Below are 13524 nucleotides of genomic sequence, written 5' to 3' on the forward strand. Positions count from 1 at the left end.
TTCAGGCTGGGGTTGAAGGCAAGAGAGTATATTGAGTAGATGAGCTTGGCTAACAAAGGGGGACAAGAGCCTTGAAGGATTTAATCAAAAACAATATTCTCTCTATTTCAATCTGAATTGCTTTCAAGTTTACATTAAATTATTATGTTTTCAGCAGTGTAGCAGCCCTAGTACTTGCTTTGTGCTACGGTCTCTTGGGAAACAAGTGCTACCACTGTATCTTAAACTATTGTATTGATCTACCTCCCTAACATGCTCAGTCATATTATTATTTTATTTGGATCAATATTAACAGTCTTTCATTAAGAGAATCCTCAGTGCAGCACAAGCTCTGTTCGCAATAACTTCAAATCACTCTCTGTTCAGCCAAGAGCAGACACCACTGCTTCCCTGACCAGCACACACGATAAAAATCTCAACCAAAATTGTCAAGGCTAAGCACCTTTGAAAGAGAGAGCTGGAGATATTGTCAAATCAGAGTTTGTTTCCTTAAAGTCCATAGGGAAGCAAAACTGTGTGTTATAATATATTCTTCAATTCTAGTATTTATTGCTACACTCAGTTTTATGCCGTCATCGGGAGCTTTGTCGTATATGACATATGGCAAAAAAATGGGGGTGCTCAAAAAGAAATGAAAAATGCATTTGCTGCACATCGCAGTCACATTTACCCCTTTTTCTCTAGAAAAAGAGAGACAACTCCCACTGGCAGAGAAATCACATAGTGTTACCACATAGCTAAAAGGACACATTTTTTTAGGACAGACATGTTAACTCAGCTCCACTGGGACTCCCTGCACACCAGCTCTTCAGGCTTGGGGAAAACACAAACATGGTTTCTACGTTGTTATGCATTTGTATTAGCCTAGGCCAAATTCTCTCCCAGGTCAGGAATCTGTTGTACAAAGTTGTATATGAACTGAGACCAAAAAGGTGGTTCCCTAACCCAAAAAAAGTATGAAAGCATAGTTCTTGCCTCAAAGAGCTTCAATTTCCCATCCCTGCCTATGGAACAGGCAAGTTTGTGCTGTGGAGAATATTCCCTATTTTCCACATATCTTCCTCCCACCAAGTCTACCTGCTCAACTTGATCTCCTCAGCTGGATTTCAAACTTCAGGAACTTCCAGCGCAAGAATTATTTTTCTATATGATGCTGTCCTTGAAAATAAACCACTTTTCTAGAATTTACAAATACTGCCATTGATCTCAGTGAAAGCAAAACACATACTTGCCTGAGTGTAGCATGAAGGCTTCAAAGAGCAGGGACAAGCAGGCTGGAGAAAGCAAGGGCCAAGACAGATAATTAATAGCCAGGAGAGATAGATGCATTGAGTTGAATTTAATTCTTGACACCTTACTTGAGACGTCTAAAATTTGGTCAGTTGAGTGTGAACTAGATCCCTAAGGCTCCTTTTATCACCAGTGGAGAGAGATGGGCATCTCTGGAGTGGGGCTCAGCAGACCTATTCAAGTATGTGTTGTGGGTGAGATGAATTGCCATGTACTGGGGCAAATTTTTTCTATTTCTATAAAGAGAGCATAGGGTGACTGCTTCAGATATTTAAACTGTAAAACAATCCCATCCACAAGCCAAAGTTGCAGCAATATGTAAATTACTTTTTTTTTTCCTTCTCTTCATCTTGCTAAATGTTAGAGGTATGACTTTCCTGACTTTTCTTGGGAAAGAGAGTTCCAGAATGGGAACTTGATCCTCTCTAAGAAGCAAGAGTGACAAGTACTTCAAAGGAAACTTTCTTTCAACAATTCATTGTCTAGATCTTGAGTTAAATAAAAGCTAAAAGCACAACTAAAACCTGACAGCTTCTAACCAGTCTGATTAAAACCCTTAGCCCTCCCAGATTTCATTTTTATGACAACCATAATCCTCCAGTTCTCAAGACTTTCACGAAAAAGATTAAAAGTAAGACGTAAATTTTCTGATGTACTAAAGAAGGACAAGAAAGACCTTTTGAGAAGCTTTTTCTAAAAATCACCATCGAAAAGTACACAAATACCATAGTCTGATTCTCTTGCAATGATGGCAGTAAAATTCACATTTATTTCAGTGGGATTATTTATACCAACTGGCCAATAGGGAAGAAAAGAAAATCCAACTCTTCTTTTTTAAAGAAAAATAAAACTAATAGCCTATTCTTAAAATAAATCAGCACCATAGCAGTCTTGCTGCTGTAGTGGCCCTGCAGGTGCAAGAAGGATAATTTTACCAGAACCTAAGTTCTTCCAGCAAGTCAGATGCAAACCACTGTTTATTTTATACATGAAAAGCAAGGAATAGTCTTCATCCAGCCCACTTAAGTTTTTTTCCAGGAAAACCAGCTGCTTATTATACATCTACTATTTCTTACTTTTGTCCTACTAGCCTCTCAATGGACACAGCTCCTTCCCTTTTAAGCCTGCTGTTAGTTTCTCTAAGATGCTGTGCTGTAGCATATAGTACTAGAAACTTCCCGTACGTACGTTTACATGCTAAAAACAGCTCTTCTGCTTCTCTTTTAGAGAATAAGGCCTTGTTTCAGCAAAATGCTTCACATATATTAAACCATAAGTACATGCTTAAATCTTCTTGAAGTCAGCTCAAAACATATGCATGTGTTATGCTAAATAATGAACTTAAGCACAAGATTAGAATTTAGCATATTCTTAAATGTTCCTCTTGAATCAGCCTCAAATCCTAATTCTCCCACAGAAATTCATAACAGGCAAAGGTTTAGGGACAAATTCTGCTTTTTTAGCCACTGCCAGCATGTGGAAATGACTCTAATAATGAATGACATTCGTGGGCTCACTGTGGGCTTCTCTCTTCATTGCTTTGTATGGCTGTGCGAAGTGGCATTGCAAAGAACTGCCACTGCAAACTCATTCTCCCTGTCACAGCTCAAAATGACTGTCCCAGAGGGAAAGCAGAAGTGTACAGGTGCTGGGGGAGAAGTGACTTCGCAGAAGTGCATTTCATGCTCCACTTGGCCCAGTTTTACAAGGTCCCTGGGTCCCCCTGAGGTTTGAAATCCCCCAAGCCTCCCACACACAAGACTCTCTGCAAAGCCACCATAGATGATATTGCATCCCAAACTCTTTTATAACAATACTCACAGAGTTTTGTTATTAAACCTATTCCACCACTGTGGAGGGATGAATCTCATGTTTGAGTTCAGTCCAGAAAACCATCCCAAAGGCAGGTCAGGACCATATGCGATACAGAGGATCTCAGCCTCCTGGAGGAAGAGTCAAGCTGCCTTGCCCTCCAGCCCTGCCATCTATTTTTAGAGCAGATGTCTATCACCCAACCCATCAGCCACACTGGTCGCAGACCCTTCTTGGGAAGAGAGCAAGGTTAATCACTGAAAAAAAATAACCACTAAAAACAGGATGGGTGCTGGTTACTGTGAACTCCTGAAATCCAGCCCAAAGAACGACTGCACCAACCCTACATAGCAACTGTTTCTAAGTACTGAAAGCTGCCCCCCACTCTGGTGAGGTTTAACATAATAATAGCAGGCATTAGGACTGCACAGCTTTATATTCTCCCAGCTGATTTTGCAGTGAATTATTTAAAACTAACTGCAATTGCTCTAAAGTCCAAGCAGCAGGACTTACAGGTATTTTATTATTTCAGAGGCTTGTATCAGGGCGATAATATAATTAGTGCAGTTGGGAAATTCCTCCACAGCCAGCAGAAAATGAGGGAGCTGCATGTGGCAGCCCCGGCTCGGCAGCCGGTGTGGCTCCCTGTCCCTGACAGGCGAGCTAATGTGCCCGTAAATTCCTCCTGACAGCAAACGCATCCTGGCATCAAAAAATGACAAAACACCCAAACCATGGAAGAGTGACAGCCAAACAGCTTCAATAGCACAGAGGCTGCACCGGGAGAAAACAGGCAGAGGCGGCTTGGATTAAAGCCAAGGACTTGCTCCGAGGCTGCGTAGAAAGCACCCCTGTTTACACTAACAGGAGGCAGAGAAACCAGCAGAAATCGCCTTGGTTAATGAGCTGTCCTATAGTGAATTAAACGGGTAGGATTCTGGCTTATTAAGAGACTCCTAGGAAAATCATTACCTGCAGGTGCCGTTCTGTTCAGAGATATTCCTGCAAAAAGGCCCTTGAGTTTTTGAGGGAAGGACCAGGGCATCAGAGGGAAAGGAGTCTCATCATAATTTCACTAATCACATTTTACCTTCAAAATTATAATCACAACCATCACCCAAATGTACGTATTAGAGGCAGCTGTCTGTCAGAGAAATCACCCATGTCTTCCCAAATGTAAATCATCTGAGGAACCACACAGCAGCATAGCCTTAATGTGAGCTGTTGCTGCAAACTGCAGGACTGGGAGGGTTTGGCCTCCCGGGCAGCTGTTGCTAATGGAATATGTGCGCTGTGTCCCCATCTAGCTGCTGAACCACTGCGAAGATAAAAGCTTCATCTTAATAAGTATCTTTTTCAGCTCAGCTGAGAAAAGCCTGCACAAGTTTTGTCCTCACTTTTCAGGATGGCTTCTGATTTCCAAAAATGCCAAGTGACCAAGAAGACATTGCTGGCTTAGATGGAGCACTCGTAGGTGGCTCTGGTTGAATGGGGAAGAAAAGCAACACCTGGGGAGCAGGGAGGGCTGGCAGGGGTCGTAAAATCTGGGTGCTTCATTAAAGGCCCTTTTCAGTGGAGCATATAAACACACATCTCGGTTCCAGTGATGTTAATGGGATTTGAACACGTGCCTAAGCACTGCGATGAGTAGAGCTGCTTTGCTCACATAAAAGCCTAAGAGAACTTTTCCTTTCTTCATGCACCAGAACCTCTTTAAAATCAATGTGTTTATGCATCCGTGCATGTGAGGAAGGAGAGTTACCCTTCAAAAATCCACATGTTTTATCATTAGAATATATTCTAGGTAAGCAAGCCAAAAGCACTGTGACAGTTTTGACCCTCTTCACACATTTCTTCACTTAGAGAAGCTTATTGTTTTTCTCTTATTGTCACCAGGCGAAATATATGATGCCAGGTGCTAATAAAAACAAACAAACAGAGGGAGAAAAACAGAGAGAGAGCAGAAATGTTTCTGATTTGGCGTGTAACAAATAACCTGGAACCTCTTTTGTGATCATAGCAAACGGCGAGAAGACTGGGAGCGATCAATCTTCGTGCGATTAAAAGAGGGAGGCTACAGGCTGCGGGAGAACATCCTGTTCCATCTGTACGTGAGCACTTCACCCTGCGGAGACGCGCGCCTCAACTCCCCCTACGAAATCACAACCGACTGTAAGAAAAAAGTCTTCCCTCGCATTTTTCCCGTTTGCGTGGTTTTTTTCTTTTTCTTTTTTTTTTTAAGATCAGTTCTTTGTTTGTTTGTTTGCAGAAAATGTTTTTCACTCGAGAGCAGAAACACTGCGGGCTCTTGGCATGTGTGTGTCTGTGCGACTGGTGCTTGGTCCTGCACACTGGGGCAAGGTGTGCAGGGAAAATCAGAGCTAGGCAAGGCAGTGGGAGACTGCTCTGCATGCCTGAGGCTCAGTGGCTCTGCTAGGGAATACCTCTCCAACAGCCTAGCAGGAAATGCAACCCTAACAGTAAATAAATGCCTTGGGAAGGGTCCTCACGATCTAAGACATACTTGGAGCCTCAGCCATGGGCTGGACCAGAGGATCAGGTCTCCAGCTGGGGATGCATGGACTTTTCTCAAGGTTTAGGCAGTACATATGGGTTGAAGGGCTGCATTTACACCAAACCTGAGCTGTCCAGGCTGCAGCAGCTGGAGTCTGAGGTAGAGCTATGATACGATATGATGTGATACGATATGATATGGCACATCTGTAGTGTTGGTTGAAGGTCAGACTCTCTCCAAATACCACCTGCCCTTGCAGCAAATAACGTCAGAACCCTTCTGGAAAGGATCCTTGCCAGGCCATCCTGCCTATGTCAGATCAGCCACATGGCCACTGCATGGCAGATGGACTAGATGCAGTCCACCACGCCAGCCTTGGAGTCCCTGGGCCCGTACCTATGGCATTTAAGTAGAAGCATGGTTTTCCAGGGATTTCTCCTCTAGAGATGATCCTGCAAGTGAGGTAAACAAATCAGGTCTTGAGCCAGTGTGGGTGCCACTGAGACACCTGCAGAGCTCGTCCATGAAGAGACATCCCGTCTCCATCACATGAGCCGGTACTCTCATCTCGTCACCCCTCCAAACATGCATGCCCCCATCATTGCCCTGCCATTGCAGAGGCACATCCTTGTTGTGTACCCACTGTACCAGCTTTGCCCCTGCCTGGCTACAGGGAATGCACCCAACAAGGGACAGGAGACTCGAGAGGACTGTGGCTTATTATCACACGTGTCTGTCACTCCATGATCCAATGCACAATGCGCAAGGTGCACTCTTATCTCTGCCCTTGGGTATTGCTTCTCATACATGCATTTTACAGTGCTGTAATACCCCTAGAGCTGGCTGCTAAACATACATATAATGAGAAATAGTCCTTGCCCCGACTACCTTGAATGTGAAGCAGGCAAGACAGAAGAATGGATAGAGGAAGAAGCGTAGACACAGGAATGTAAAATTAATCATCCAAGGTCACACAACGACCTAACTTCCTCACAGGCAAATCCATCAGACGGTAGTTTCACTCCTGGTTCTTATTTATACAAGTTATTTATTAACGATTAGGTATTACTCTCCCCAGACTGGAATCTTTTTGTCATGTGTGAAACAGCAGCTTGCTGGGGCGAGAAAGCAGAATGCACCTATTCAGGAAAGAAATACACTTCCGTACCTGACATAATTTCTACATTCTGTCAGTAGGGTTTATAAAATGAAGAAAAGCAAGTAAATGTTTAAAAGGCAAACAGTAAATTTAAAAATTCCTGATGAGGTAACAAAATGAGGAGACATAGCATCATCTTAAAAACAAAATTAAAAATAAAAAAGGAAGTGCCTATGAATATCAAAAATGAATAGTGATTTTGGACTCCCGCTTTATGTGTATATCAAGAGATATCTAAAAAGGCTTTATATTTGGTTAAAGGCCCTCATGTTTTCCAGAAGGCAGCCTTCCCAAGGCACCCCTTACATGACAGCAGAATTGGAAGCACCAAAATCGGTAATTATTTTTAAAACGTGGTCCGTTCTCGAGAACAACCAAAGATTATCCAGGATGGATTCTGCTCTTTCATGCCCGAGGAAGCGGGTGCTTTGGGCAGCTGACGGCCAGCACTGCCTATTGATACGCAGCTGAACCCAGCCCTGGAGGTGAACTGTACTTGACTCATGGATTGCTTCAAAAAACACATAAATCTGCCAGCTAATGAGGGAATGCTTCTTTAGATAACAGTACATACAGGAAGCTGTGTTTAAAAATACATAGTCACGCAACACCTGACACTCATACAGTAAACTTGTAGGTGGTCACAAAAATACTTTTCATGTCGGTTATTACCCCAATTATTGTCCCAATGCAGAAGCTGAGGCAGAAAGGGCTGTGCGGCTTACCCAAGGTTACACAGTGATTCAGTAGTAGGACTTGAAGGAGCACTACATCTGGTTTGTATTTCACTTTCCTAAGCAGATCCCTCTACCTTTGTCCTGTGGTCTTAAAATAATTTAGCACTGTATAAAAAGCCATGTTGCCAAAAGCTGTCCTTCAGTGAGAGAAGTGTTTCCTTTTAGCTCACATTATCCCAGAGACATCTGGGAAGATAAGTATTTTATAATGTTTATCATTCAGATCTTCTCTTTTTTTTTTTTTTACTAAAGAAATAACCTTTCTTTCATCCAGTAATGACAAGAAACTCCAGATGAATGCTGTTTCATTTCTTAAACAACAAAGAAGCCTCTCCTAGAGCTAGCGCAAGCCATCAAACGTTACTGATTATTCTCTAAAGATGCATTAACATTTAAAAACGGTGTCTCACCATGTGGTTTCTGGTTTTGCGAAGGAATATGATAAGCCTTTATCAATACAGGGAGTGAGTAAAATCCACTTCTCAAATCTCCTTCCAAAAATTTCCTGTTATCCACTGTGTCTTCCCAGCACCCTCAGGGAGGCCTCACATTTGCTTCTTATGAGCTTTGTTCTGGTAAGGGAGGAGATAAGCTAGCATGCACTTGAAACCCAGTTTACTTCTTACTGGATAGTGCAGGGTACCAAGTTAGCAGCATGTGTAAAAGTCTGACCTTACCATGGTTCATGTGGACAGCTGCAATGCAGAGGAGAGATCCAGGGAGCCCACACCCATGCCAGGTTCATGCAGGAAAGTAAGAGATTAAGGACAAAAAGAGAAAATCTCACATTGATTTGCAATGATGCCCTTCTTGGATCAGAGGTGAGCTGACTTGTTTGTTGATACATCCTTAGCCAGCTCTAAAAGAGAGGCAAAACCCAGCTGGACCAGGGCTGCTCTGAGTAAGGAGGGGTTTTCTAACTCTTTTTTGGTGCCTGTAGGTCAGGAGGCTGGAAGAGCTTACAGGGAGATTCAAGTGAAGTTGAAGGTTTGGGAGAGGCTGGTACAATCCAAGACAGCAGGGGAGAAAGCTGAGGGGAGAGATGCGAGAGTGGGTGACAGCAGGAGAGGAGACCAGCCAGGGTTGGTGGGTTTGCAGCAATAGGAGGCTGGGAAATGTCAGAGGGGTTTCAGACAGTTGTGAGAGTTTTTATGGGTTTGTCCTGGCTCCTTCTCTCCAGCTAGTCTCCTTCCCAAGACTCTTTTCGTCATTTTCCAAGGTCACCCTCAAGGTTGTAGCACAGCTATATGGTGAAGAGACAGCATGTTCCCAGTGTCCTCACCACTCTCTAATTGCTCCTTCACGCGCTCAGCTTCTGCCCCTGCTTCAGTTCAGTGCTGTAGGTCAGGGAGCCTGGGACAACATCTCCTTTTCCTGTGCCTTCGCCCTTTGTGTACATCCAAGCAAGGTATGCCTGGATTTCTGACTTCTCCTGAGGGCAGTATCACAGCACCAGGTTAACATGGATTTCCTGGAAGTTTCAAGGGGGCTGATGTTTTCCACCACAGCACATAGGCTCCAGCTCATGAGGTGGAGCTGCAGCCATGGGGACAGCTAACCCTGTAATATTTGTTGCATATTTTACACCTTCTCTTGAATCTAGGGCAAACCACAGAATAATCAAGCCCTTAATTTGCTAAAGTGCCTTCCTAGCTAATTTAGGGCTTCTTGACTCATTGCCTTTTTTTTTTTTAAGAGCCTCTTGAAAAGCAAAATGAATTGCTTAAAAAATTTAGCTAATAAATCCTCCACTTCCCCGCTCCTCCTTCCCTGGCAGGATTTTACCTCATTGTCCATCTTTCTTCTAGAGATGCACTCTCTCTTTTTCACTACATGGACTGCCAAAGAGGCAAACAGAATTTGCCCCAGGGCTTGTCTCCGTTCTTCTCCCCTGGGCTGCTTTTCTGTCTCTTGCTAACATGCTGTATTGCCTTGTACCATTGACTCCTTGATAGCCCAGCTCCTGTTTTATCCCATGCTCCCTTTAGGTCTGAAACACACCATTGCATCTGCTCCACATGGGGTCTTCCTCCTGCTTGCCTATTAACCTACAGCTGTGCTGAAGCTCTCATGCACACACATTTGCCAGAGCTCTCATCTAAACAGGATCCACTTGCAACCATGTGAGCTGGATCATTGCCTTGGCAGGTGATGCAATGGGGAGAAGATGTGCACTGCAGTTTTCAAAGAGGTTGGGGAACTGAAGAGTACCCGGAAAGACAAGCCTGCACTCTCTACTTCAAGTGTGCTTTCACTGTGCAAACCTGTGCTTTCACTGCCTGTTGGCTCTGACTGCTGGATTTTACATCCCATTCTCAGATAAAATGTTCTGTGTTAACCCCCAAAGCTGAGGCTTCCTCGAAGGGTTGCCCTGCTCAGACGCTACTCAGCACTCTGTGTTCAGATGGGGCTGACCCAGATTGCATCAGTATATGATTCCCAGATCAGCGTCCCTGAAAGTCATATCCTGAGCAGAGTGGCTGGAGAGGGCCAGGTTCAAACAGAAGCCATCTAAGGAGCCTGTCCATCAACAAAAGATGGACACAAATGATCCACTGTGACTGTCAGGAGACCTTCAGCCCCAGAGCTCTGCATTCAGGGTCCTGCAGGCAGGTATCAGAATGCAAATACAATGAGGGTGCTTATGGCACCAACTGGGCTAAAATCCCTCCCAAAAGCATTGGGTTTGGTGAATGTCATTGGACATGCAAGGGGAAGAAATCTGTGCCTTCCTTCTGCCAATCCCATGTTTTGTTTAAGTGGACAAATTCTGTTCTTGTGAGTAGATGATAAGGAGAGGAAAGCATTTTAAGAACCATCTGTATAACTCAGTGATCTGAAAATAAATTAGACATCTGTAACTACAAGAAAATGCAGGTCCTAACAGATCGATATACTGCCCATGTTACAAAAATCAAGGGTAACCATAGGTCATCCCTTGGGCTTGGACACTGTTGTTTCCTTTGTACAAGTGCTCCCAGGTATCGTATCGCTCCGTTGTGACTGCTGGCCTGCTGCATCTTGGGAGACCATATTGGAAATTCGTAGCTACTCAGTGCATGGAGCAGCTTCCTCCTAGGCTGTAAAGTTGATTTTATGCTGATGAATGGCCCGTCTGTGGAACTGGGATGAAGGTGCATTATTTTCCTATTTTTCATATGACTGAGCAGAACAATACCTTGGGGGACCTCAGAACAAAATTATCATAGAGAACCACAGCCAGAAGTAACACGAAAGAAAAAAATGCACACAGCACTGTAGGCTGTAATGCTGAACACTGCCTTGGGAGAAATAATGCTAGCACTTGATGAATTATTGTGGTCAGTCCAGATTGCTTTGTCATGTAAAGGATGCTGCAGAAATTGCAGACACAGCATGAGCCTGTTGGATTACTTCAGGGGCTAGGGAACTGGTTATTAAAGAAGGTGAGGAGAAATTGTCCCTTCTCTTCATTAAGACTAGACTGGGATGGATCCAAAAGGTTTGGGTTCAGGGTGTGAGCACAGCACCCTTTGTCAGCCTCCTTCGAGATCAAGCCCTGTTGAACCGATGGCCCCTTCCTGCTTGTGCCACTGGCACAGCCTCAATTTACCCAAGTAAATAAAGAGGAAATGCAAAGACTTTCTACAGTTAACTAGAAGCTGGTCTGTCAAGGAGCTTCCGTCCCTGCTTGGGTCTGTTAGCAGTCACTGGTTTTATAAGTAATTGCCCTCTTTTCTAACTCAATTCTCCTGGGCTGCTGAAATGCTGTTTCAGAGCGCGGCTGCTTTCACTCAAGTTAACTTGGTAGGGAAAGCATGGTCAGAGGCTGTCCCCTCTGGTTAGTGCTCTCCATCACTTACACACATCACCCGTGGCCGGGAGCAGAAGCAAAGCTTGCTCCTGGCTGGGATGGGCAAGGACGACAGCAGAGCCCAGCCCAGGTGTAGCGGTCCTCTGTCCCGCCGAGCACTGCAGGTCTGAGCAGTGGTCTGATTTAGCTCAGGGCTTCCCAGGTGTGGAGGTGGTGCTGCGTGTAGCCAGTTCAGAGAGTTCTCCCCAACAGCCAACATAAGTCCATGTGGGGACTTAAGGCTGTGGGAGCCGCCTTCTTCTGGGGAGGGTGGGCAAAGGGATTTCGGGAGAAGGAAGTGTGGCTGAGAGGGATCAGTGGGACCCTGGGACAGGACGGCCATGGTGAGGATGGGAAAGTTTGGTGGGGGAGGTGGTCTGTGATGTTCGGCTTTGATGGGGGGAATGGGCAAAAGACAGCAACATAAGGCTTGTGAGGGGTGGGGGGACTCTGGAAAGCTTTGGGATGAGTGGAGCTCCTCTCCTTCTTCCAAAGCACAGCACCCACACAGGACCTGCAGGCACTGGTTTGACCCAGCTCCAGAGCTGCAAGAAGCTTTTCCTCCCCCAGCATCTCCTACTCGCTCTCTGCTCCTCCAAGGCTGCAGGGGAGGGAGAGAACGGAGGAGAGAGGAGAGAAAAAGTTCATGTTGGAGGGATCCGAAGGAGCAGAGGCCCAAGGCCCAGGGCCTTTGCTGTGAACCCTGCAGCCCTTCTGATGCCACCTGAGGGAAAAGCTGCAGAAGCAGCAGCTGTTGCATCTCCATGTTCAGATAGACCCATTGCTCAGACAGAACAGCAGTGCCAGAGGGTCTGCAAATACGTGGTCCAGGCGTTCTAGCTGCTGGAAATCCCATCGCTTTTGGTAATCCAAAGGAGAGGTCTGATGCCCTACACAGCCTGCAATACTAAACCTTTTGCCAGTCCCTAGGGTCAGCTCTAGCCCCTAAACCTGACAGAGAAACTAGTGATGTCCAGGCTTAGAAAGAGTGTGGTGAGATTGTGAAAGCATTCGTGGTTTTATTGTTGGTATTATCATGCTTGACCCCAGAATGCACCTCTGGAAGAGGCTCTTGTTTTGCTACATTAAAAGTCCTAAAGCTTTCAGTGCCATTTAATCAACCTGTGAAAGTTTGCTATTGCTTCGTATTTTGTTATCAATCTCCACCAGGCTGGGTAGTTAGGTTTTTAGTGGAGTTTTGCTAAAGCTGACTAGTGAATAACCACTTAACTTCATGGACAACTTTCAGGTTTCAAAGTACTGACTGGCTGGAAAGAAATCAAAACCTGTCAGGCAAATTTTTGAAATAAAATAATTGTGTGAAAGTGAGATCTCATCCTGTATTTTTCATGTCTCCTGGTCAGCAGCACACTAACAAGGGGTAGAAAAAACTGTACTGCATTTCCTTCCATGCCTAGTTCAGGGTGAGCTTTTTCATTCAAGGCCACTTAGACTCAAAGCAGAACTTGAATCTGTATTTCCCAAGTCCTGGATCAGGGCTCCAGTGAATTCACTATCAGCTGAGCTAGACAGCTCCCTTTCTTCAGTCTCTGTTATAAAACTTTGTCAGAACTGATACATCATGAGAAAACTCTTTGGCTTTGATAATGCATTGAAAATGTCCCAATTCCCTCTCCTTGTGATATTCTTGGCTGCTTTTGCTTATTTGGGTTTTGTTGTTTCAGGGGGAGTTTTAAAGTAGAAAATAAGATTTTTTAGAAGGATGTGTCAGCGCAGTGTGTGTCTATCTGGGAAAAGTGAAAGAATATGCTGGAAACTATGTATTGCTCAAAGCCAGCATTGGCCACAGCTTTGAAAAGCTTTCATGTAAAGCAAAATGTGTTTGTTAGGATTCAGGAAAACAGGTTTCCACAGCTATAATCAGATCCTAATTTTAACAGAATGCTTGAATCACCAAAGGGAATTGCACTGTATTTATTGATTCTGCTTTGTTATGGGTTTTGCTGCTTTGTAAAACACTGCATTTGGACGCAATGTTCAGATGTGATAAAAAGGCTACATTAATCAGCAAAAGGCCATGGCTGAGAAGCTTTCAGAATAGTAGTAGAAAATTTCACCAAGAAAATCTGTTTGTCCCCGAATTTGTCCAGCTCAAGGAATAATAATGTCTGAGGTTCTCCAAGGTCCCCTGAAGCAGGGACAAAGAGACTGCATGCTC

The 13524-nt window shown here is 44.4% G+C and overlaps 1 protein-coding gene across 3 annotated transcripts in view; it reads left to right on the top strand.

Annotated features, from left to right (window-relative positions):
• ADARB2 (adenosine deaminase RNA specific B2 (inactive)) overlaps positions 1–13524 on the top strand; it is a 324992-nt gene that overhangs the window by 278147 nt on the left and 33321 nt on the right. For all 3 annotated transcript variants that reach the window (XM_072854663.1, XM_072854665.1, XM_072854666.1), the window contains exon 6: positions 5123–5274. In XM_072854663.1, coding sequence (XP_072710764.1) covers positions 5123–5274 — 152 coding nt within the window. The remainder of the gene's footprint in view (positions 1–5122; positions 5275–13524) is intronic.

Source organism: Ciconia boyciana, chromosome 2 (assembly GCF_034638445.1).
Source record: "Ciconia boyciana chromosome 2, ASM3463844v1, whole genome shotgun sequence".
Classification (NCBI taxonomy): domain Eukaryota; kingdom Metazoa; phylum Chordata; class Aves; order Ciconiiformes; family Ciconiidae; genus Ciconia; species Ciconia boyciana.